At 48.9% G+C, this 26,227-nt stretch overlaps 1 protein-coding gene and 2 long non-coding RNA genes across 9 annotated transcripts in view; all 3 read right to left on the bottom strand.

The window, feature by feature from the left end:
* Nucleotides 1-3,445, bottom strand: part of LOC132451239 (uncharacterized) — a 5,171-nt gene extending 1,726 nt beyond the window's left edge. The window contains exon 1 of the long non-coding RNA XR_009524009.1: nt 3,293-3,445. This is a non-coding gene — a long non-coding RNA (uncharacterized LOC132451239). The remainder of the gene's footprint in view (nt 1-3,292) is intronic.
* A 5,514-nt stretch (nt 3,446-8,959) lies between these two features.
* On the bottom strand, nt 8,960-12,377 carry LOC132451060 (uncharacterized). 3 transcript variants are annotated; one of them, XR_009523960.1, is made up of 3 exons: nt 10,728-12,377; nt 9,421-10,682; nt 8,960-9,309 (listed from the first exon to the last, which is right to left on the bottom strand). It is a non-coding gene; the product is annotated as an uncharacterized LOC132451060 (long non-coding RNA). The 3 variants fall into 3 exon arrangements; XR_009523961.1 differs by having other exon boundaries at nt 10,736-12,377; XR_009523962.1 differs by having other exon boundaries at nt 9,304-10,682.
* Nucleotides 12,378-12,400: 23 nt separating this feature from the next.
* Nucleotides 12,401-26,074, bottom strand: pdcd6ip (programmed cell death 6 interacting protein). Of its 5 annotated transcripts, none has more exons than XM_060043318.1 (18): nt 25,735-26,074; nt 21,543-21,597; nt 21,384-21,453; nt 21,040-21,167; nt 20,503-20,656; nt 19,973-20,073; nt 18,888-19,019; nt 17,531-17,753; nt 17,115-17,238; nt 16,554-16,731; nt 16,249-16,360; nt 15,809-15,978; nt 15,276-15,524; nt 14,799-14,933; nt 14,408-14,502; nt 13,557-13,707; nt 13,200-13,423; nt 12,401-12,946 (listed from the first exon to the last, which is right to left on the bottom strand). In XM_060043318.1, the coding sequence occupies exons 1-18, from the start codon at nt 25,938-25,940 to the stop codon at nt 12,769-12,771; spliced, it is 2,685 nt and encodes an 894-aa protein (XP_059899301.1). In that variant the 5' UTR covers nt 25,941-26,074; the 3' UTR covers nt 12,401-12,768. The 5 variants fall into 5 exon arrangements, with proteins under 5 accessions (XP_059899301.1, XP_059899302.1, XP_059899303.1 ...); XM_060043319.1 differs by having other exon boundaries at nt 13,200-13,420; XM_060043320.1 differs by having other exon boundaries at nt 13,569-13,707.
* Between the last annotated feature and the right edge of the window lie 153 nt (nt 26,075-26,227).

Below are 26,227 nucleotides of genomic sequence, written 5' to 3'. Positions count from 1 at the left end.
GGGAGCAACTGCATTCAGTGGGATTTTTTTTCTCCTTGGTAAGTAGCGAGGTTCCCGAGGGGGACGTTTATTCCTGTAACACGGAGGACAACGGGAACCAACTGCTACCGTGGCGCGGAGGTACAAAAGAAGAGAAGGCCATTTCCCGAAACACTGGAGATAACGGTTATTTAAAGAGATGTCTCCTTCCAGGGCTGCGCTTATCCACAGCCACCAGGTGGATTTGGTGACTCTAGCCTGTACCCAGTAAATATGCCTATGTGCAGGAATTTTAAATGATGTGTTTAACTCAATAGAAAAAGGCAACTAAACATATTTGAAGGGGAAAAAAATGATATAACAGCATCCCGGAAATTTCCCCAGGGACGAGGTATAGTCCCGGTATATATATCCCCATACATTCAGTAATTAGGGAGAGAGGAGCGAGCAGCACACCATTATGAAGTGCGTCCCCAGGGGGAGCGTGGGTCGAACAGGGGTCCGCTCACCATTGCCTAAGCCACCTCGCAATCCCTTCTGGACAGGGGAAAGAATATGACCAAATCAATCAATCCGGGGAATGGGGAACAGTGTTGTGCTGCACTGCAGTTGCATACTGGTGCATCTTCAGCAAAACGAGAGAAAACCAGAAGATAGGGGGGGGGGGTTTGGTTAGGGATGAGGAATCTGGAGAGGATTACCAGTTGAACTAGGGTGAAAGAGAGGAGAGAGAGAAATATATCAAGTAATATATATAGAGAGAGAGGGAGGAAAATAGAAAGAAAGAGATGGTAAGATGGAAGATACAGATCGAGAAAGAAGTACAGAAAATAGAGAGTAAGGAGAGAGAAACGGAGAGGAAGAAAACGGAGAGAGAGAGCAAAACACAAAAAAAAGAGAAATGGCGAGGTAAGGAAATCATCACAGTGATCGAGAGCCTTGCGGCTGTTCGGGAGCGGGGGTGGGGGGGGGGGTTCTGAGCCTGCCTCCCGCTCTATGCCCAGTCCATGGAGTGTGGCGGCAGTGGGCTGTGGGGTTTTTAAGCTGAGCACTGCAGAAGTGCGAGGCTAGGGCCTCGGGCTATAGGGGCACCCGGCCCCCCGAGGGGGGCAGGTGTGACACGATCATTAGCATGTGACGGATGGCTCGGGAGGCGGTGGAGGAAGAGGAGAGCACAGCCACCGCTACAGCGATACGTCGCAACATCCCCATCCATCTGCTCTCCCCTAGGCCCCCTGAATCCCCGGCGCCATGGAAACACTCCAGGAGCACTGCTTTGGCCAAGGGCTGCGTGGCACTGGGTGGCATGTGTGTCGGCTGTGAGTGAGGAGGTGCCCCCCCCCTCCTCATCCACATCCGACACACACATGACCCCCAGCTGACACACATGCAACCCGTGGCCCAGTGGGAGACATCTTAGCAGCCGTAGATCGACGTCGGAGGCTTGTGAGGATACATTAAAAGTCTTTGTGTGTATAACATGATCTGGGTGACCGCCATTGCTGGTTAGCTGTTGAAACGATTTGTGGAAAACCCAGGGTAACACACGCAGACTGAGGCCAGGTGTGAGCGGAGAGAGAGCAATTGTGAGAGATTGAGAGAGGGAGATAGAGAGAAAGAGAGAGCAGTGAAATATGGGCAATGTACAAGTCAATCTATTTTCTATCTGGATTTGTGTTAGCAAAGGGCAGCATCCAGCATCTCAGCCTTGTCTATCTATCTCTGGCCCAGCGGGGTTCACACAGCCACAGATCTCTCCGTGGTGGGGTCAATATGCATTTGGACCCTGATCATCCTGGACTGCTATCAATAGAAATGCTTTTGCATATGTTGCCCACTTGCCAACATCCCTGCAGATAAGCCCACAATGTTTTTCCCCAGGTTACCGATGGCACATAGACGGTTCACCATAGCGCAGAATTTATTCATGTGGTTGTCATTTGACTGTGCAAACAAATATATGTAGGCTACACATATTTGGTGGAACAAATATTAATAATGGCAGCCTCTTCTGTATACCTACACAAAGCAGATCTTGCTTGATATACAGGGTTAGAATACATATGGTTTTATGATTTTCCTTAAATAGCCCCTATGGTCATAATATCAACAGTGTTAGAGCCAGGGCTAATGACATTTCAAAGAGAATATTAGATGTATAACTATTTTTTTACGAATTGTTTGTGTCTGCGTGTCCTTGTGTGTAATTCCCTAGGATGTTGATTGATTTAATTAAAATACCAAATTGCCAAGCCTGCCATATGGACCAATATTGCCATCAGTGTACTGAAGAGGCGCGTCAGAATCAGCACCAAAACTATCAGCCCGGTACCAGAATATGTAATTAACTAATTAAAAAAAATAAAAATAAAAAAGTCTCGCATGTCTTAACTCACACACAGGTAATAATATAAAACGGCACGGGGGGGGGGGGGGGGGGGGGATGAAAGACACTGCCGGCTAATCATATTAATTCGCTTTATACAGCATTGACATACAATGCGAAACAAAAGAATAGTGCATCATCGTAACATCCCCCAAAAATATCTAAAAGGGATGACTCGGACGATTCTTGTTTCCTCTTCCAATAAAATAAAATAAGTTGGCCCCATCACAGGCAGCTCCTCCGTCGACCAGAGAGCCCAGACCACCGGGCACACCTTAAACAGCAGAGGACCAGCAGGTATGTGCGCGTGTGGCTCTCCGTGTGTTTTTCCCTCCACCTGATTGCAGACGACGAGTGTTGTCGGTGCGCTCATAACCACTGTGTCGCATTACTGTGCCTGGACCGGGCTGTCACTCTGGCTATTTATACCGCAAACCTGGAGCCCTGCTGCTAGCTGGGGTGGACGCCGCACTCGGTGACACTGCGCCCCGTACACGCACCTCGCACTCTCACCAAAACACGAACAATGACCGAGGAGAGCGTCCACGTCCGAATAACAAATTAGCTAGGCTAGGCGGGTAATTATCCAGAGAATAGGTCGACACTTAGTGTAAATATGATAGCGTCCGCGGCGTTGATGAAACCACTTTGATACACAGCCTCGCACGCATGAACCGCAGTAACTCCCAGTATCCCAGTATGATAATGGAAAGTAAAACCAGTGTCCAGCCAGTGGAGCCTCGTGTTTCTGCGTTAGCCCCCTGAGCCACTTAACGGTAACTTTACTGTGGGGACTTTCCATCAGACACCGATGGCAGGAAACGTTCAAAACAAATACACAGCTAGGATAAAAGCTTCATCGTCAACAAACAAAAGCCGCCCGTTGTGATTTTCGTTTACGTCGTCTCCATCCACGACGGGTCTTACCTCGAGAAGAGACCACCAAAGGACCGCCGATGAGCCTGTGTGTCCCGAGCACGTCCGTCCGTCCTGTCTTCTAGTCCGCCGCCGTGTGCTTCTGTCAGAGATGAGAAGCCACGCGCCCACACATAGGAATGCACGAGACCCAACCCCCCCACCCCCCCTCTCTCGCTCTCTTTCTCTCACTCTCTCTCTTTCCTCCCCCCCCCCCCCCCCCCCCCCCGTCGCTGCTCGCGCGGCTGGAGCACCTGCTGGCTCCTGGTTTTGGCGCTATGATTGGCATTGCGCGCGCTCGCTGGCGACTCGGTGGTGCTTGCCATCCCCCGCTGCGCGTGCACATTGTAGTGTAGTATAGTTATATGATGTCTTATTAGAAAGTACAGACACACACACGCACACGCACACACACACACACACACACACACACACACACACACACACACACACACACACACACACACACACACACACACACACACACACACCACTGAGCGCTTGAGATCGGACTGGACCCTTGTGCGTGCTTGTGTGAGTGAGATTGTATGTGAGAGTGTGGCTGGTATACGGTTACATCAGCTCAATGGCTCGCGGTGACCTGACCTCCCACTGACTGAGATGGAGCGACGACGGGTCTTCAAAGCGCTAGCGGGAATTGGGAAATAGTCTATCTCTGGCTGTTGGTCGCCTTCTAAACGAACCTCCTCGCAGCACACACAGCGAATCAGAATCAAGGCGACGGTCCATTTGTGTGGCGCGCGTTTGTGCAAAAGAATCTGAACGAGCGATGGTGTAATTTCTATAAGTAAGGTTCATAAATATTAACAATGGTCTTATGAATATTCAGTTCTTATAGTCTGAATATTTAAACCATCATCCTTCAACCGGTGGCCGCGTGTCTAGAAAGCTGCAGACAGGATACGGATAAATAGACCCTCCTCGCCCCGGGGCTCAAGATCTAGATGAAAAAGATCGATCGTTTCTTTCTGTCACGTTATTTCCAGTTCGTTTCATCCAAGCCCGTGCAGTTATCAAGCCCATTTCAAGGCCTTATGCATAACGTTTTTTTGAATGATTATTGGGCTTAGGCCCTATAATCCCCTAACCCTACAACTGAAAACAACACGCGTAGCCTTAACTGCAGCATGCCAGCCGTTGGCCCGGTCCTACGGCTAACATGCTCTGTTAAGGCTACGACCGGTGCTACGACTACGGACGCGCTACGAGTAGGTGATGACTCGCGCTGCTTAAGAAACGACGGAGCGCTTTTATATGCGTGTGTGATGCTCCGCGGAGGCTCGACCAGGATCAACAGCGAATGTACGCCGCCCCCCCCCCCCGCCTCCACGGAACTGCGTTTCTTGGCGTCGACAAACGCCTTCGAACGTGCGATTGGTTCGCGCTACAGGTGTGAGATAAGGCGTCTGATCAAGTGTGACACGGAGGCTCTGAGGGTTTGAGGTATAAACGGAAAGTTGAAAGGGTGAGTGTGAGGCCCTGTGATGCAGACAGGCCCCCGCTAATCTGCGGATGATCTCACCAGATGATGCACTGCGTTCGAGCGCCCCTTACCACCCGCAATCAGTCAACGGATCTTTTTAGTTTTCTCAATGTTTATCTTGGGTCTGGCTGAGGGGGGAAAACAATGAGCATCAGTATTTCTTTGCAGTAATACTCACCGATATGCCTGCTGCGTCTAAGTTGGACCATTACTTTTAAAACAGCAAGAATGCAAAACACAAACCTTTAAAGAACACCTGCCAATCTGTGTGTTTCAAAGATTAAATTCAAGATGTCAAATGGAAACGTCAGTGTTTTTAGTTTTTGTGCTAAAGCCCTAAACCTATAAACGTATTTTAAGTAAATTACCAAAGGTTATGCAACAGAAGACGGCTGACATGACTATAGACATCGTTTTGTGTTAAAAAAAGAAATTGCCACGGAAATAATGTCTGCCTGGGCTGAGTGAAATAATACATACATGGCTTTCAGCGGAAGCCGGGGATTGAGTCATAACTAGGAACAAACACTGATGCAGCGAGCGCGTGGGCGAGAGAGTAGGCAATGTCCGGGGGTGCTTAACTACAATAGGATGAGTCGATGCGGTGCGATAGGTTCCACGTGCACACGTCTTCTGATGCAATCGGTGTCGAGGAACGGATGTGTCCCCTCTCCTCTCGGTCTCTCTCCTTCTTATGTCTTTTCTCTCTGTTTTGTCTTAGTGGTTTTCATCATCTTTGTCTTGTTACACAAAGGAATCGTCCGAAATCGACGCAATCAGGTCCTTTAGAGATGGTTAGGGGCATTTTATTTATTTTGGAAGGGAGAGGAAATGCTCAGAAGGTCGTTTGATCACAAAACTGCAGAGAACGTGATGAATCAAATAAACTGCCAATTTAAATTCAAAAGTGTGTGTGTGCGTATATGTGTGTGTGCATGTGTGCATGTGCATGTGTGCGCATGTGTGCATGTGCATGTGTGCGCGTGTGTGTGTAAGTGTGTGTGCATGTGCGAGAGGGCTTCTAACAAAACTGATAACTTAATTTCCCCCTGATCCCTTTTCACTCACTTTTGTTCTCTTACACTCATCTCTCTCCCTTCATCTGCTTCTCTGACACCCCTTTCTCTCCCACCATCTCTCCCGCTTCCACCTCTTATCTCTCTGCATCTCTCTTGTCCACCTCCCTCTCTCTCTCTTTCACTCCCTCCCTCCCTCCTTCTCCCTTCCCCACTTCCTCTCACGCTCTCCAACTCTTTCTCTCACTATATCTCTCCATCCACATCTCCCCCTCCCTCTTCCATCCTCTTCCCCCTCTGTCTCTCTCCTCCACCTCCTCCGTGTTCCAGTGCAGTTATCTCTTGTCGTTGACACGGGAGACTGGGAGACTGTTCTCTCAGCTGTGGGCGTCATGGCCATAAGCTGAGTCGCACTGCTATTTATATTTGTTCCTAATGAGGTGAGATTGCTCTCCACCATAGCAACGGTCTCTATGGATACCCACGTGCCTGGATACCGGATCCCATTCTGTTTTAAATGTGTCCTATCGTTGGTGGAGCTGCGATGCTGGCTATATACCTCCCGGTGTATCCTCGCCTAATTAATTCGGAATGATAGCTCTCTCTCCCTTTCCATTTCCATCGTTCTCCCTATCTCTCCCTCTCCATCTCGCTGTCTCCATCCCTCCCTCTCTCCCTCTCTCGCTCCTAATATCTCTCTCTGAATGGAGGGCGGATGTGTTAATTGATCAGAAGGTCCTAAAAAGCCACTGGGGGTTTTCAATCTAAAGTGGGTTTTTTTCTGCAGAAATTGTCTGATTGTTTCGAAACAGATTGTCTAGCAGCGTGAATGCATGGTGGCTTTGATGAAATTCTCTTTAAAAACGAGTACATGAGAAGATCAGCCGACCGGAAACCTTTACAGATGCTGTAGTCACGATCTGATGCAAGACAAAACCCTGTCACACACACACACACACACGCCCAGGCCATCTGACACATTTGTGGTCTGAGCAGCTGACTGTGTGCCATGACAATAACAAGGATGATGAGAATATATCTAATGTGTGGATTGCTTACACTTAAAAGTATTTGTTAGCAAGCACTCATTTACATTTACATTTAGGGCATTTAGCAGACGCTTCTATCCAAAGCGACACACAAGTACATTTGTCATAAGAAGTGCATCAATATATCGCTGTCGGTACAGAAAGGTTGTTCATAGAACCAAGTGCAAGTACAACAATCGCTAGGCTAACCAATTCCCTGTGTTACAGCAATGATAGCAGCTACTGCAGTTGCTACACAGCACTCAACCCCCATTTGTTATATTCACACATTATGATCAGAAATTATTATTTTTCATCTTTGGGGATCGACCCGGTACCTTTCTACAAGGAGGCCCCTCGATATATAGATATAATAAAATAATACATATAAAGCTGTACAATTACTTGTCCATTGATGTGGTTTAAGCCGACCCCCCCCTCCCATCCCCCCACCCCCCCCACCCCATCATTCGGTTCATGCAGGTGTTTCAAACCCACAGAAGGCACTTCCTGCCAAACGCAGCTGAGCAAGACCTGCACACAACAGCTACAGAAAACGTGCAGTGGTTGATTTACAGGAATACAAAGAGCAGCAAACCAGAACGGTTCAGTGAACAGCCTTATGAGTGGTGATGGTCTGTTAGTTAACAAGGTTTCCCGTACGTAGCAATTCCTGGTGTATGGACAGATACACATTACACACACACACACACACACACACACACACACACACACACACACACACACACACACACACACACACACACACACACACACACACACACACACACACACACACACACACACAAGCACACACGCATGCACACAAATACCTGAACCAGACAGACATACAACTTAAACACACAAACAAAATGTAACACATGCATGCTCCAAATAGACACAGATATACTCTCACTCACACACAAACACACACACAGACACATGCCCTGACCACACAGGGACCCCAAAGACACACACACACACACACACACACACACACACACACACACACACACACACACACACACACACACACACACACACACACACACAGACACTCAAGGACAGGTGTGTGGGATGGGTGCGGTGCGTCGACTGCTCTCTGCCCTTGAACAGCCTCGCAGTCTGTGATGCCGCAGACATTCAAAGAGATGAAAGAGAGCACATTAAGAGCAGAAAGACACACACACACACACATATGGGAGAAGTGAGGAGTAGTTTCAGACAGTAGTTTCAGACAGTGGTGGTGGTGGTGGTGAGGGACAGGTAGTCATGGTAATAAACAACTAACTGGAATAAGTCGACGGTAAAGCCCCATGGTTCACTGTGCGTCGACCTCTGCAGGGCTGGTCGGCTTGTGTGTGTGCTCCTCGCCTCGGCCCCCACTGCAGCAGGTGGTACTAGTGACGTCCGCACGCTTCCCAGCAGTGCATGCATAAGCCTGCGCGGGCACGCACCCTGCACGCGTGCGTGCATAACTTTCACTCTCTGTGCTCTCTGATGTCAGTCCAGATTCATTCTCCTGCTCTTCAAATGCACTCACCCCCTCGGATCGTGGCACCGTGTCTGCTTGTTGACAAGTGCGCATGCACACACACACACACACACACACACACACACACACACACACACACACACACACACACACACACACACACACACACACACACACACACACACACACACACACACACAAACACCCAACATCCACACATACAAATACCAAATACATCCCCCTACACACACACTAAAATACATCCACACATACAAACACAAACACCCACCCTCCTGTGGCGGCTTGATTATACAAGAGGAGGAAACCATCCTCCAAGGGCGTGTGTTTGTATGTGTGTTTGTATGTGTGTATGTGTGTGTGTGTGTGTGCGTGTGTGTGTGTGTGTTAGCGTGTGAGTGTCAGCTGCCGTTGTGTAACCATCATTACAACTTCCCACTCCCGCGCACACACTTCCCACACAGGTTAAGGCAGTAATCGCCCCGGCAGCATCTCAAAACACACAACATACCATCCCCGCAGGAAGGAATCCTGGAGCCGTCGTTTCTCCTTTCATAATCTATCTTCCTGTACACCCACGTTCGTTTGTAGAGAAGGAGCTGGGTGGGGGGGAGGGGGGCAGGCGAGAGAGGGGTGGGTGGGTGGGTGGGTCGGGGATGCGGGGAGTTGGAAAAAAGGCAAGGGAGAGAGGGAGAACGCTCATGTTAGTTGTTATAGTAACTGCATCTCCTCATACATACTGGTTCTAGTTATTTCACACATCTCAGCCTATCGCTATACAGTGGAGAGAGGGAGAGGTGAGACTGATAGAGACACAGAGAAAGAGGCAGAGAGAGGGATAGAGAGAGACAGAGAGGTGAAGTTAGGAGCTGTAATATTTTTCTACGTGGGGACATTGCATTGGGGATCCTTTGTTAAGTTAACATTAAATGTGTGTCGGTCACCTGGTTTCTCTTACACACCTTTCTCTCTAACACACACACACACACACACACACACACACACACACACACACACACACACACACACACACACACACACACACACACACACACACACACACACACACACACACACACACACACACACAAACAGGCACACCTGATCCTGTTTCAGAATGAAAATATCTCTATGTACAAGTCCCAGAATAGTAACTTTGACTCTGCAGTGACGGCTGAGTCGCGATAGCACAGAGCTTAATCATCACAGGCAGTTATAGTACCTTTCTATTTCAGCGACCATCGAAACCATTCAGATTGGAGCTTGGGGACTGATCATTTTGTCAGACAATATTTCTCTGTTCTTCTCTGTGGTACATGTGGCGACAGCAAGGAGCAAATAGAGAGAGCATAAAAAAACATTCAAAACAGCAGGAGGGACAATATGGCAGCGTGGAGTTTGAGGGCTATTAGTGTGCATGTAATTAATACCCGTCACACATGTGCTGTGTAGAGCGGCTTTATTGCATTTGCGACCAATTAAAATATGACACCCCACTGGTGGGGCACGGCTTGTTAAAATGAAGAGCCCGCGATGTATGAACACCTTTGACAAACACATTCTGCCGTCCCTTTGGGGTTGACAGCAACGGTATGCTACAGGATGAGCAGGAGAGAGAGAGAGAGAGAGAGAGAGAGAGAGAGAGAGAGAGAGAGAGAGAGAGAGAGAGAGAGCAAGCATAGGTGAGAGAGGGGGAGAGAATGGTCGTGGAGTGGTATCACATCACTTTCACTGGGGAAATGAATCATGAGATGAAGTGGAAATGTTCATTTTTGTAAGAAAGAACACACACACTGGTTTTTATCAAGGACACTATGAGGCGGAGGACCGTCAGCAGCGGAGGCCGGCAGAGATCCAGCAATCGGGGGCCAAAACTCCAGGGACAGACGGACCGGAACACAGAGAGATGAACTGAGATGAACACAGATAGAGCTGTGATTAGTATTTGAAAAAAAAAGGGCACTCGGCTAGGTAAGGATCATATCCATGCAGGGATCATTATAAATGATCTTTTTTTGATGAGGAGTGGAGATGAGACAGATAAGGGGATGGTTTGAGGAGAAACAAAGAGAGGAGAGAGGAACACGGGAGGAGAGGAAGAGGGCGGTGGAGTGATGGATGGAAGCTGAGGAGGAGCCGCTCTCTGCCAGCGTCTCCATGCATCCTAGCAGACATCACACTGGGCTGCCATCTGCCGCTGCAGAACTGCCCCCCACACACACACACACACACACTCATGCTCCCTTTCTCTCGCTCACATGCACATGACTCTCATGAAATCAACGCCCTTTCACACACGCATACAGTACAAACATTCACACATTTTTTTTTTTTACACATTCTCAAACACGTGCACAGGTTCACACACACACACACACACACACACACACACACACACACACACACACACACACACACACACACCATCGCACCAAGTAGACTTTCACAAGCACATTCATTTAATAATTAACACTTTGATATACGCCTTCGCTCACATACACAAAGATACCTACTCTTATAAAATCAACACTCTTCCACACAGCCAGACAAACTCTCTCACATGCGCACAAATATATACAATTTCCCTCTCTCATGCAAACATGTGTGCATAAACTTGCACTCTTTTGCTCCACTCTTTTTTGACTAGACACACACACAATCTGTGGTACTCAAACACCACCACATAGAAAGATGAGAAATGCTGAATCATTAGCATAACCTAAAATTGAATAAATATTTGGATATGAGATCTGGCTAGGCTTGGGAAATCACCTTGGGGGGAAATATGATTGGATGAGATCAGGACCACTGCGAAGGATCATTTGCATGCGGTCTAAATGGGTTTGCACCCAGGGCTCAGCAGGTCAATGCAACCTCGATTGGTCTGACGGAAACAATTCTCCTTCCCCGATTGGCCCATGCGACCACAACTGTGGCCCCGTGCAAAATTACTTAATGTAATTCTGCTCTACGTCGGGGCATCATTGGTGCCCCCTTGTGTCCTAATTTAGTAACCACACACACACACACACACACACACACACACACACACACACACACACACACACACACACACACACACACACACACACACACACACACACACACACACACACACACACACACACACACACACACACACACACACACACACACACACACACACGTTTGAATTGACAAGACTAGAGATATGCAGCAGATTAGTTTAATCATATTAGAACTTAGAGGAAAAATGACACATAAGCATGAGTGTAGTACACAGAATGTTTGCTAACCACGTAGTCGTATATTTATATATATTTATATATATTTATATCATAGGACAATTTCTCCCACTTGTTCTACAGCCATATACAGCCTCTGATTGTAGAACACCAAATTATACCAACGTTCCCTGGGTGATTGAGAGAGAGACACAGATATGGACAGAGAGAGAGAGAGAACACTCATCAACATTAGAAAACCTGCAGGCCGCTTTATTTTTTTTCCTCTCCTATGGTTTATACATTGCCCCTGTATCATTATTATAAAAATAGGCCTATAGTTGACAGAGAAGCGCTCCCGGGCTGGTAAACATAACAGGGGAGTGATGATGTGGAACCGCCTATCTCTAACCCTGGACTTCACCAGAAGCCCGCCACCACCTGTCCCGGAAGCTGAAGAGCACTATCCCACAATCCTTTGCAGCGTGTTCTATAAGCCACACAGTAGTCCAGAGCCCAGAAGAGAAGAGAGCGGGGAATCCTGGAGCCGTCGTTTCTCCTTTCATAATCTATCTTCCTGTACACCCACATTCGTGGGTGTACAGGAAGATAGATTATGAAAGGAGAAACGACGGCTCCAGGATTCCTTCAGCAGGACCAGGGCCTTGTACTTTCACTCAAGGATCAAACAGGAAAAACACCCTAACAATTGATTAAGACAAAAATAATTAACAAAACTATTAACCAAAGAAATAATAATAAAACCGTGAAAAAACGAAGACAAAAACAAACAACAGGGTACAAGGCGAGGAGGGAGAGGGAGAAGTTAGTGCGTGGGGCGAGCGAGAGAAGACAGGGGGGGTTTAGGGGCTGAGCGATGGGGGGGGGGGGGGAAGTAGTGCAAAAAAAATACACAAAGGGAATTAAAAGGCTGTTAAAGCGACAGGTGGAGTGCAGAGCAGCTCGGAGCCTCCTTCTGACGGTTCAATGTATCAGCTTCAACCGAACCCGGAGGGAGAAGGGGGGAGAGCTGGGAGACGAGAGGGGAAGGTTATACAGGGGGGGGGAGGGGGGGGGGGGGTTGGTGTTATTGCTGGGGTTATTTAGTCTCCAGGAAGAGCAGAGTAGAAACCGGGGCGTAGAGGAACTTTGGGTGGGGCAGAGCAGGTCTGAGTGTGATGTAGAGGGGGAGGCGTAGGAGTGGGGCGAGGCCAGTGGGGGGAGTTATTGCTGTGGGTAGTAGGGCTGTTGCTGGGGGGGCTGCTGGGGGTATCCTGGGTAGGGCTGTCCGGCGGGCGGGGCCCCGGGGTAGCCCGGCTGTCCTGGCTGGGCCTGGTAGGGCATGTAGGGCATGCTGTAGCCCATGGGGTAGGGGTTGTAGTTCATGGGCATCTGGTAGTACCTGCACACACACACACACACACACACACACACACACACACACACACACACACACACACACACACACACACACACACACACACACACACACACACACACACACACACACACAGACACAGACACAGACACAGACCGGGTCAGCACCGCCGCTCCAGGGCCGCGGAACACCTCCGCATTAGCATAACATTAGCATAGCATTAGCATTAGCATGAGGCGCGAGTCGACTCAGCAGGCGCCCCGCTGCACCGACTCACCCCGGGTAGCCCTGGTAGGAGGGGTAGGGCGGGCCCTGGGCCTGGCCGGGCGGGGCCATGGGCGGAGGGTTGCCCCCCGGCGGCGCGGCGGCGGCGGGGGGCACGGGGCCGGTGTTGAAGGTGGGCCCCTGGGGGGTGAAGCTGGGAGGAGGGGGTCTGGCCGGGGGCTGCTGGACCTTGGCCTGGGTCGGCTGGGGCTGCTGGGGCGTCTGCTGCTGGGCCTGCTGAGGCGGGGGGGGCGGGGGGGTGAGTCTGTGTGTGTGTGTGTGTGTGTGTGTGTGTGTGTGTGTGTGTGTGTGTGTGTGTGTGTGTGCAAACGTTTGCCCTATAAGAGACGACCCTCACGGCAGCCCCCACCTGGCCACTCACAAAGACGGTCCTGGGCGCGGGGGTGGGGTTGGCCGCCCCGGGGCCCGGGGCGGCGGCGCTGGCGGCCAGGTTGCTCTGGTAGGCGGGGGCGTTGAAGGAGGGCGCGCTGGGCTCTCGCGCGATGCTCTGCTGCAGCTCCCTGGACACGAGCAGAACCCCACCGGGACACCACCGTCAGCATGGGGGGGGGGGGGGCACAGACATGGGCCACTGGGCCCAGCTAACCAGGCCTCTCCCAGAGGTCCCCCCAGTGGACTGCTGCTGCGATACGCCAACGCCATGTTGGAGAGGCCAAGACTGGCCTGTAAACTAATACTAGAGAGTTTCCTCTGGTTAAAAAGCGGTGTAAGATTAACGTTACTTGTGGGATTTTAATGATTTTTATATTCATATTCAATATTTGAATATCATATTTTCACATATCATATTGATATGTATGGTTCATCTACCCACCATGGATCAGAACCCATATCAACAAATGGATTATTTGTTTAAAGGCCAGCGTTTGCCTCTCCAATATGGCGGCTACGTTGGTGTACGGTTCAAAGGCCAACACGGCCTCTTTTGATACATGGCTGAGCAGTGGGACGTCTTACAGGGGCGCGTCAGGGGACACAGGGGGCCCTCATCAGACTAATTATTCTACTTTAAAGTGTACTACTGGGCCCTCGTGGTAGATTGAAGGAGTGAGGACCCGTGTCTTAGAAAGACACCTCTGTAAAAATAGTTCATTACAGCACCAATGTATTTCAGCCGCCAAATATTAACACATCCTCTGCATTAAACTACGGTCAAGTCAACCGAAGACGGCGTCCATTTTGTTCAGAGCCAGGTCGTACTTGAGCAGCTCGTCGCGCTCCGTCTTGCGGGCGAAGACGATGTCACTGCACTTGTTCTGGAACTTGAGCAGGATCTCCGTCAGGCTGTTGTAGAACTAAACAAGAGAGAGGGATAAGAAGACACATTGAACCAACCACCCGTCTACCTACCGACTGCGCAAGCCACACTGGTTTTTTGTCAGGGCTTTGGTTTGCATCTCAGGTCAGCTAACTTGTTTTTCAAGGTCAATGGATGAGAGGTTTCGTTCATTGCTTGATTATAACTGTTGTATTATTTGATGTGTGCCGTTGTAAGGCCTTCGTTTGCCCTGGGGGTGAATAAAGTACCTAGCTACCCACTCTAGGAGTGATACTAGGCAGAGGGAGCTGGTAGGTCGGGAGGTCCCGGTACCTTGGTGCCTTCGCTCAGGTTGTTGGTGATCTCAACGTAGCTGTCGTGGGCGGAGGCCAGCTTCTTCAGCACCTCCTCCCGGCTGTTGGCCTCTGAGTTGGACTGCTTCAGGCCGCTGAACTCCTGGTGGGCTGTCTGGAGGGGACACACAGAGGAGGTGAACGGTGAACGGATAAGGTTTGTCTTGGCAACACTATGTGGCAGGAAAGGTGGACTGAAGTCAAATAACTTAATCCAACCGTTCTCTTCAAAGTGGCGTCTGTCTGTGTGTCTGCGTGTGTGTGTCTGTGTGTGTGTGTGTGTCTGCGCGCGCGTGTGTGTGTGTCTGCGTGTGTGTGTCTGCGCGTGTGTGTGTCTGCGTGTGCGTGTGTCTGCTTTGCATTGAAGATCCCGTCATTCTCCCATCCCCTCCGTGGATCTGACTGGTCCCTTCGTAACAAACACAGTACCAGAGCGTGCGTTCCTCTGGGCTCTTACCTGCACTTTCCCCAGTAGCTCCTCCTGCGTGCGCAGGGTGGCCTGGACCTTCTGGTTGTACTGGCCGTATTGCTGGTCCAGCTGGGACAGGGACAGCGCCTCCTCGTTGATGGATCTGTCCTGCTCCATGGCCGCCAGGAAGTTGGCGGTCATGTCAAAGGTGGCCGCCTTGATCTCCCCCTCCAGGCCCTCCCTCTCCCTCTTCACCTCGTCCAGCTGGGTCAGCAGGGAGCGCAGCACGTTCACCACCTGCACGGGACACGCCCACGTTACCTCACCGCTATGGGTCCAGGGGGACGACAGAGGGAGGGCCAGGGGGGCCAGGCCCACAGGGCAGCACCGTGCAGGACAGACACCTTAATGGACGTACACAAGACGGGTGGAAGAAAAGGTGGACTGAAACACCAAATGGACGGACATGTGGACGGACAGACAGGTGGAATGACAGGTCGACGGACAGTGGGATGGACAGAGAGGTGGAAGGACAGACACGTGGACAGAGAGACAGGTTGCTGACAGACGGGGGGACGGACCTCGCTGCCCTGCAGGGTCTTGGCGGGGTTGGCCGAGGGGATGGCGGCGTTGAGCTCGCCCTCCGACTTGCAGAGCAGTGTGATCATGTCACAGTTGGTGTTGAAGCGCTCCCGCACCACCCCGTCCGCGTGCGTGGCCACGTCCAGCTTGCTGCGGAAGGTAGCGCCCTCTGGAGGGGAAAGGGGGACGACGGAGTGGAGGGAGATTAACCCACCTTCAACCACTTCCACACCAAGTATCAATTGAAACTCCAAGATTTCCTATTATTACATTATACTTGAATCATCATATTGTATACAGACTCAGTAGGCAGAAAAGATTCAGCATGTAGTTTCATCATTTTCTATTTTAATTGAATCCCCTACCTGTGTGTGTGTGTGTGTGTGTGTGTGTGTGTGTGTGTGTGTGTGTGTGTGTGTGTGTGTGTGTGTGTGTGTACCTGTACGGAGGGGCTTGTAAAGGTCTCCAGAAGGAGTTCTGTTCCAGCGTTGGTTGAACTTTGACCTCAACTCGTTGTCTGTTGTCTCCTCATCATCCAGCATCTTGAGAGACTGTTACACACACACACACACACACACACACACACACACACACACACACACACACACACACACACACACACACACACACACACACACACACACACACACACACACACACACAGTTGAGTGTTTGGCTGGACTACCATTGACTACAGTGGGCAGCTCCACAGCCGTAGCACTGCAGTGGTTTCTCTGTAGTTACCTCATCCAGGATCTCTCTGTTGCGGGTCATGAGGTCGGGCAGGTCTCGGATCAGCTGCTCGATGCTCTGCAGACCCCCCTTGCTCACCACAGCCCTGGACTTCTCTGCGATGGATTGTGGGATAGTGTCCCCTGACAGGTCCTCCAGGGCGGCAGGCAGGTTGAGGGAGGCCAACACGCTGAAAGAACCAGATCCAGAAGGATACCATTTACTAGTTGGTCATTCCTCCAAAGTCACTTTAGGGGACTTTAGGAACATTCTGGAGCAGAGAGCCATCTTGCTCTTGGTAGACTGCAGGCATAGATTAAAGGACCCAAGAAGGGCCAGACTGACCAAAAAAGGGATTCTCCCTGCTGTATTTCGACTTTCTATTCTACGTTTCTACATGATCATTGTGTTGGTTCAACAGGTTTTCCCAAAGCAACCGGCAGTGATTGTTTTCTGGGGTGCAGGTCAGTGGATCTGTGTGTTGTCCTTTGACAACCTTCTTATCTTTTGAATTGCGCCGACACACACACACACACACACCCACCCACACACACACAGAGCCAGGCAGCGTACCCATTGCAGAGGTTGGTGGCCTCCCGCATGGTGCCCACTAGCCTGTTGACGGTCTCAGCCTTCCTCTGGTTGTACACGCCCATGGCCTGCTGCACGGCCATCGGGACCATCTTCTCAAACAGGTCTGGAGACAACCACGGAAACTTACAGAGTTATGGACGGCCACTGATAAAACAGGGCCCAATACAAACACAAACAACATTCACAGTGGATCTACTTTTGCAAAAGCTTTCTTCTATGTACCTCTGATTGGGCATAGTAAATAACAGAATAGAATAAACACGTTACGTATTTTGAATTTGTATTTTCCTGGACCACATTTGCGTTCCAGGTAAATATCGTCGGGAAAGGTGTTATTGTTACACACTACTTGTGTGCGTGTGTGTGCGAGGGTGCGTGTGCGTGCGTGTACCCACCGGTGAACTTCTGGCTGAGGGGGGGTGAGATGGCGGTGGCCTTGGCCAGTGCGGCCTTGCCGATGTTGGCAAGGTCCTTGACCTCGGGCACGCGGTCGTGGTAGATGAAGTCGTTGTCCTTCTTGGCGTTGGCCAGTGCCCGGTTGATCTTGTCGCTCAGGTCCTTGACGCTGACGTACTCGTCGTAGCGCGACGCCACCGTCTTCACCAGCTCCGCGGCGTGCTGGGGGAGGGGAGACCGTTACTGGGTAGCTAGGACCAGTCCATCAGAAGAGGCCGTTACTGGGTAGCTAGGACCAGCCCATCAGAAGAGACCGTTACTGGGTAGCTAGGACCAGTCCATCAGAAGAGGCCGTTACTGGGTAGCTAGGACCAGCCCATCAGAAGAGACCGTTACTGGGTAGCTAGGACCAGCCCATCAGAAGAGACCGTTACTGGGTAGCTAGGACCAGCCCATCAGAAGAGGCCGTTACTGGGTAGCTAGGACCAGTCCATCAGAAGAGGCCGTTACTGGGTAGCTAGGACCAGCCCATCAGAAGAGACCGTTACTGGGTAGCTAGGACCAGCCCATCAGAAGAGGCCTTTGCGCTCAGTGACTAGGGGGTGGAACAGCACCATAGACATATAAACATAGACGCCACGTTGGCCTTTGGATCGTACATAAACGTAGCTGCCATGTTGGTCAGGCTGAGACCGGCCTGTAAACAGATACGGGTAGACCGGTGAGCTGCGGTTTGTCTTGATAAAGAGCACTATAATGGTGGCATTTCCTCAAGATCATCGCTCTATTTCAACGGTTTATGATCTACGTGGAGTAAAAAAGTGTCATTATATTGAATGTGTATGATACGATTGAATATGATGTAAAATGAACACAGCGTCCCAGTCTTTACAGGCCAGCCTTGGCCTGGTGATGTTGGCGTATCGCAGCATGAGGTAGAAGCAGTCAATGTGGCATGTATACAGTATACTGTACGACTATGGGTGCTAGCGTAAGACAAACACGGGTGTCGCTCGTAACAATAATTATGGGGCTGGTCCCTTCATGTGCCAGAGCACAGGTAAGTAGACTCATCTTCAACAGTTTAGTCCAGTACCAGTAACCAGGTCCATGAAAGAATAAATGCCATGAGCGACCCATGTGTTTCTCCTTCGGCGATGCCTCTGCGAAAGGGCTCCGTTGTAGATCTGTGTTATCAGGGAGAACGTGTGCCAAGAACAACAGGGACGTGGTCATGTGAACGTGAGGCTGCTTGCCTTTGTAATCCCTTCACCAGCTCTCAGAGACTACCCAGTGAAAGCCATCGTCTGGTGCTCTATCTCCGGCGATAGCACAAAGAGACGGGCGGTCCCCTACCTGCAGACGAGCGATCTCCTCCCCAAAGTGCTTGTTCTGCTTGGCCAGGATGCTCTGGTGCAGCTCTGCGTTGGCCTGCATGATGCAGTGCTTGGCTGCCAGCACCGGCAACACTTCCTGAAAGTAAAAATACTGACCAGGGAGAGGCAACCACAAAGCGCACATACACACACACACGCACATAAAGATATACACACACGCACATACATCCGTACACGACCAAACGCACACAAACACACGTGTGGAAGTTCGTACACAACACACGCATCACAGACACACACACACACACACACGCGTATGCACACACAAACACAAGCAAGGCAAACCAAAAATACAACACAGAAGAGCAGGGACACACACAGCGGCGAGTTAAATCACGGAGGACATGACGAAAGCCAATCCCACAGAGGAGGCACCAGCCATCAGTCGAGGGCGCACATGCAATACAACGCATACACAAACGCACACATGACCAAACGGCGATAGCAGCATGGGGGGGTGAAGAGGAAGAGGAGGAAGACCACAAGAGAAAGAGAGAGGGAAATTGAGAAAGAGAGACAGAGAGAAGAAGAGAGAGAACAGGTCATGACCGGTTAAACCTTTGTGGTGACCATCCGCCCTAAACGCCATTCAGCAGCCCGGACGGCCCCGCCGTGTGTGAGGGCCGGTGGGTTTGTGTGCGACTAGTTATTAGGAATTCTCAAAAACCCATCGGCAAGTAACCAATTAGAGTGCAGAGAACGATCCAATCCCAGTTCAATAGTATAAAAAAAGACCAACAACCAACCAGAATGCAGAGAAGGGCAGAAACAGACCAATGAAGACGGAGAGGTGCAGTGATTTCAACATCCCAGTGCCACCCTTGAATTGTGTGTTCATACAAATACACTCACGCACACACATACAGACTGTTCCCCAAAACACAACAGAACTCCACCCTCACTGTGTAAATGAAGGAGGAAGAGGACAGACTCATGGGAGGTTGACTGTTTCTAAAAAGCGCCTAGGTATTGCAAAGCCAGGCATTTGTCTACACAAAGTGCACGCACTGATGCATGTGATGAGCGCGAGTCTCCTCAACATACCTTCGGAAGGTTCTCCTTGTACTGGCATTGTTTGAAGGCGTCGCCGTAGAAATCAGCCGCCTGATTGGCCAGTTTTGCAATGATGGCGTCTTTCATTTTATCTGTTGGTTGATAAAACCAAATGTGAATTGGCGTGAGCTTAGTTTCCTCAACATCACAAGGTCTCACACGTGCTGCGGATTGATAACTGATTATTAGTTTGGTGAAGCTGACAGCAAATAACCGTGGCAACGAACGGTATTCCACTGCGATCACTGTGGAATACCGAGGCTTCCCATTTCATTTCAACTTCGACTAAGTAGTGTGCTCTAAATAAACCGTGTGATTGACCCATCTGTATCTCTGTCCCAGTCGATAGGATGATGGCTAACTGCTCAATAACAAGATCCTGGCGGATAAACCTTTCCATCACTGGTTTCGCATGAATTACATCAGTTTGTTTTAGAGTGCAGGTCGATCCGTACGGGGTGCCTGTTGTGCTTCATGCAAGTGTTGTCACGTTCACGGCTGTTTGTGAGTTGTCAAAGTACCAGAGGTGGCTTTGAGGAAGAAGACCTCTTGGGCCTGGGCCAGCATGATGTGGTGCAAGGCCCCAACGGTCTCCGGGGAGATGTCCATGGTGGGCTCCCTGTTGAGCGCAGACAGCACTGTGTCCTTGATGTGGAGGAGCGCCCCGCTGGCCAGCTGGGGACACAGTCAGAGTCGCCTGGTCAAACAACTAGAATCCCCACAGGAAGGCGTCCCCAGCGGGCCTTTCACACACGGTGACCTCAGGACGGACTCCGGAGAAATCGGTCCGGAGGTGATCAGTGAGGCGCCCGTTCACACATGCAACACGCGACAGGAGGTAAGCCGCGTCAGATGGGTTCACACATCCTTGAGATACTCTGAATACCTTAGGCGAGGGGTGGCGCCTGGGAAGAGCGTGTAGGAGGCAGGACGTCACAGTGCTTTGTTTACAGCACATGGAAGATGTCGGGTGAGGCTACCAACACTGTGTTGCGTATTATTAATATTAATATTCTTTGCGTCTCCCTGGTTACTTGTGTGTAATCAAGGCCGTTTACCTGGTAGTATTTAGCAGCAGCCCTCAGGCCTTCGTCACTGTCTAGGTTCTGTTCGGATGCGATCTGACTGGCGAGCGCAGCAGCATTGAACAACACACAGGTTTTCTCGTAGCCCAGACTGGCGAGGGCTGAAAAACAAATAGATTTACATGATTAACAACAGCAGAACTTACCACAAGCATGGAACCACGGCTAAATTTCTATCCGGCATCTTGACAGTCCTGTTTATGAGGGCCGGTTAAAATTTAAATGAGGTACGTTAATTACTGGGCTTCCCACATATGTCAAACACACACACACACGCACACGCGCACACACACACACACACACAAACAGATGCTCACCAAGCTTCACAGATCCTCCAAACAGAGAGCCTCTATCGAAGGCATCTTTCCATGTGAACGTTAAGCAGAGCTGTGGGGAAAGGGAGAGCCAACATTATTTGCATCCGTTTTTCCTGTTGGGCGTGTCTGAGCATGCGCAGACGTCCTCTGGTGCCGTACCTGGTTTTCAGAGAAGGGGAACTTGGGTTCTACAGCAGACAGCTGGTCGAAGTACCTGCAGATGACAGGCAGGGGGGTCATTATGCCAGTTACAATAAGACATTGTGATGGAATAATAAGTGTTTCAGAAGACGGGACTAAAGATCCTGCAGACCCAGGATCAACCATTATCACTTTGATATGTACATACATTAAGACATCCTCTAGTTCCCTGAGGTTCTCAGAGAGGAATAGCTATATACAAGCAAACCAGCGTTAGCATGGAGGACATTTCACGATCGTAATGGGATATGTATGAGGGAACAGAACATAGATAGTCTGTTGGAGCCTAAGAAGCGTGACGTTGATGCTGGGATGGTCCTTTACTCTCTGCTATGTACATATAATGTGATAATATCTATTCATGTATTTTTCGTTGTATATCATCATCATCAACAACTTTTATTATAAGACTCAAGGTCAGTTTAAAAGACATACAATACAAAAAAATAGACAACACACACATGAATAAGAATAAATATGCTCTAAAGAGACATATTTTTACATGATCAGAGCACAATTTCTTGCCAACATATTTGCTTGGGCATATAATGTACGACACCTTCTAAAAATGTCGTCATCGTCACGCATTTGATCTGTTATAATAATAATAATAAGAAGAAGAAGAATAATAGATCAAATTTATATAGCGCTTTTCCCAGTGCTCAAAGACGCTTCACAATCGGTTCATAAGCTAAATAATAAGGAAAAAAAGAAAAAAAAAAGAATGGCTAAACAAAACAAACGTAAACAAAACAAAAGTTTAAAGGTTAAAAGCAAGGGTGAAAAGGAGTTTTTTAAGGGCAGTTTTAAAAGATGAAAGAGTGTTGGCATTGCGGATGTCGTTGGGGAGGGCATTCCCGAGGGCGGGGGCGGCTGCAGCAAAGGCTGAGGTATTTGGCTTTATAACTAACACAAAGCTCTTCCCCAGAAAGATAAAATTGTGGAAAGAGAGGTCCTTATCTCCGTTCGCCCTACATATTATCACACTGCTAGTATTTGAATTGTATTGCACATCATGTCTGACACCATATTCTGTTCACACATTTAACAACTGCTGAAACCCAGCACTACTGGGAGAGATAGTGGCCAAATCATCTGCATACATTAGATGGTTTATCACGTGTTGCCAATCATACAGCCCTTTCTACAGCCATTCAGTTGGTCAGATAAAATCGATCATATACGGGTTGAAGAGGGCTGGTGACAATAGCCCCCCTTGTCAAACTCCATTAGCAACACTGAAAGGACCAGAGACACTGCTGCCCCATCTGACTTGCATACTCTGGTTGGTTAGCATACCAGTATGCAAGTATTCCTATAATGCTAGCAGGTACACCCCTTTGATTTAAGTTTGTAAAATTCTGGTGATTGACTATCAAAGGCCTTAGAGGCATCAATTACACCAATTAAAACATTTACTACTATTTATTTTAAACTATAAATAGTAAATACACAACTCAGTGCCATGCTATGGTTTGAAACTAAACTGATTGTCTCTGGTATTAATATAATTACCCAATCGAACTAAAAGAATACTCTCCAGAACTTTTGAAATCACACTTGTCAGTGCGATTGGCCTATAACTGTCCATGCTATATAAAGGAGATGTGTATATGGCTATAAGTCATAGTTACATTATAGGTTTTTGTAAGAAAGATCTGAATAATGTACTATAATAGAAACGTCAGGTTAGGTTACTTATTTATCAGGTTATTCCATTTATACTTCTTATTTATCTTGTCCTATGTCAGGTACAATTCTTGATGTCGTAAGCTTACAATAATAGTAATAGAAAGGATGAATACGTATACAAGACTCGCTATACATATAGGAGGAAAACATTTAGGCTGACCCTAAGTTCCCGATGACAGTGTCATCCCTATCTTATGTAGCACCATCCTAACGGACTGCAGCAAGAGAAACTAAGCAGTAAGTAGGGTTAGTAAAGAAAACCTCAGTGAAACTAATCTAGTAGTGTCAGCTATGTTGCTAAACTGTAGCACTGGGGCTGGGACAACCCTTCCTGCGGGAGAATCACATGTGACCTAACGGTGACTCAGAGAAGAGTTATGACCAATCAGTCCGTCAGCCTCTGGTGTTCACAGTCGATCTCTTTCCCTGCCAGTAAATGTAACTTTTCTATTCTTAGAAAAGGACAACAGAAGAGGCGATCCCCGACATGACCACTCTGCTCCAATGAGGAGTTCAGAGTACAATCGTGAAACAAGAGGCGGTTGTCGCGTGGAGGGGTTTCCATAGATACACACACATGCGTAACAGGGGGACACTGAGATGGGTTGTGCCCTTCAAAGAAAAAAGAAACCGCTTCCCAAACAATGGTTGCCAGGGCGACACCACCACTGTCTTTTTGTTTAGGTTTTAAAACGTGTAGGCCGAGTGCATGGGAAGTCCTAGAGACAGCCAAAGAAGCTACAATGGCAACATTCAGGGGAAGAGTTACACTCACTCATTCCAAGCCAATACTCCAACCACAGCTGGATTTAGCTGAACAGTTTACTTTAGGCTGTGGCCTAATCCTTTTGATACAGACAAGGAAAGGGAGGGTGGGAATGAAAAATAGAATGGACGTTGCATGTTTTTCTCACAATACCTAGACATTACAAAAATCAAGCAAATGATGGAACATGCAATCTGATTCAGTGTTTTGTCTGCGAAAAAGCCTGCCATTACATCATTTGCATTAGCATTTAGCAGACGCATTTATCCAAAGTGATGTTCATAGAAACAAGTGCTTAGCACTAACAATTGCTAGGTTAACCCATTCTCAGTATAACAAAGATAACTAGAATAAGACACTACACAATGCCAAGTACTATTTTTAAGTGCCAGGAAAACAAACATTAAGTATGTACATTAAGTGGCAGGATGTACAACATACAATAAGTCTGAAGGGGGGTGTTTTTAGGAGAGTGGGAGGAGGAGGGGCGGTTGGGGGTGAGGGAGGAGGCTGTGCAGAGTCCTGGTGAACTCTGAACAACTGAGTCATCACTGTATTGCAGCACATAAAACAAAGGGAAATAGATTTGATGGGCATCCCGCTACGTTCTCATAATCATACCACAGAATTCTCCATGGACGTTAAATCATATCGCCGATATCACTTTGCTCTAATGAAAAACTCCCATTACTCCATGCCCCGCCTCCAGTCCCCTGCATGTCAGGCTGGCGCCTCACCTTACGTCAGCAGTCTTATACAGCAGGTGACATTGAGTGGGACGATTTAAGGGCAAAGTCTAATCTTGGCACTGCCTGGACGACTGCACTTGTGAAGTGAATGCTAGAGTAGAGATGGACATGCCCCGCAATACTGCATAGTGGGCCAGGGGCTTCATCCAGACAATAATCCAAGATGCAGCCATGCAGACAAAAAGGAGCAAAGTCTATTGAACTGGTTGACAGTCCATCAAACTATAAGGTTTGTAATGGATCATTTAGAAAAGGATATGGCTTGGACGCTCTCTTCACCTCTTCTACAGAACACACCTCTCTGTCACTGAATGACAGGAACTGAGTACAGACAGGGCCTGTACAACAGCCACGGCTATCAGACGGTGTTTAAATGAACTGGGAGTTCCTCTTTCCAACGTGGTTAATAATCAGTGAAGATTAAAACGCTTTGTTGACTACATTATTAAATAAGGTACAACTTCATGAGCACTAAAACCTCAACCAAAATAAATAAAAGTTCAGAATAACGAAAACTTTGGCAAAACTATTGATTATGTAACACTCCCAGTTGTCAATAAACAATGTGTTGACTTATTACTGGGTGACATCGCACTTTTTCATAAACAATATATTTGATGGACAGCTTTGTGGATGAACAGGAGTGACTCAACTTCAGCCTTAATGTAATCGTCAATACAATGACGTAATGCTTAAATGGAAACAGGACCTGATGTAAATGAATATAAAGGTACGCGTGTTCTGGGTTTAACAAGGAGCTGTGTGAACGCTGCGGAGCGCTTCTTCCGCAGAGGAGGGCTAGCGTTAGCTCGACGGTAGCATCATACCACCGTCAACACCAGGGCTGGGCGCGGCAGACACCGCGCCACAGGTAAGGGGTGGCCGGGTTCAACCAGCAGGGAGCTAGCCAACTATACGGTAGCAGTGATGGAGCGGTTCAAACCTCAGCAGGATCTCCAGGGAGCTGTCGTGTTTGTCGAGCGGCCTCCCGAGTGCGTTCTTGCGGAGCTTGTTCAACTCCTCCAAAGCCCGAATGTACTCCGTTTGTTCCTCGCCAGCTGGGTAATTCATCGTGACGAATTTCGACAGCGGTTTGACCAGGTCAACTTCAGAAGACTTCTTCAACGGCACGGAGATAAACGTCGCCATTTCGGCCCCGTGAAACGTTAGTGTAAAAAAAAGAAGACGGCTCACAATTCAATCGGGACGAAAACAAAGTGCTGTTTCGCGAAAACAGCTAGCCGCACACTTCCTGGGTTCTGCTGTGAAACGTCAGACGTCGTCAAGCGCGCTGGACGAGCGCACTGCGCAGAATCACCAGGGGCCACGGCGGTTTCCGGTGTTTATGTTTATCAAAATATGTCTGGACCCGTCTGTCAGAAAACTTCAGATTCTGTGTATTAGTTTGGACACATTAGTTGCTATGGTGTTTGTGT

Source organism: Gadus macrocephalus, chromosome 22, assembly GCF_031168955.1.
Source record: "Gadus macrocephalus chromosome 22, ASM3116895v1".
Lineage (NCBI taxonomy): Eukaryota > Metazoa > Chordata > Actinopteri > Gadiformes > Gadidae > Gadus > Gadus macrocephalus.
The sequence above is the reverse complement of the archived record's forward strand: the minus strand, read 5'-3'. Positions and strand labels throughout refer to the sequence as shown.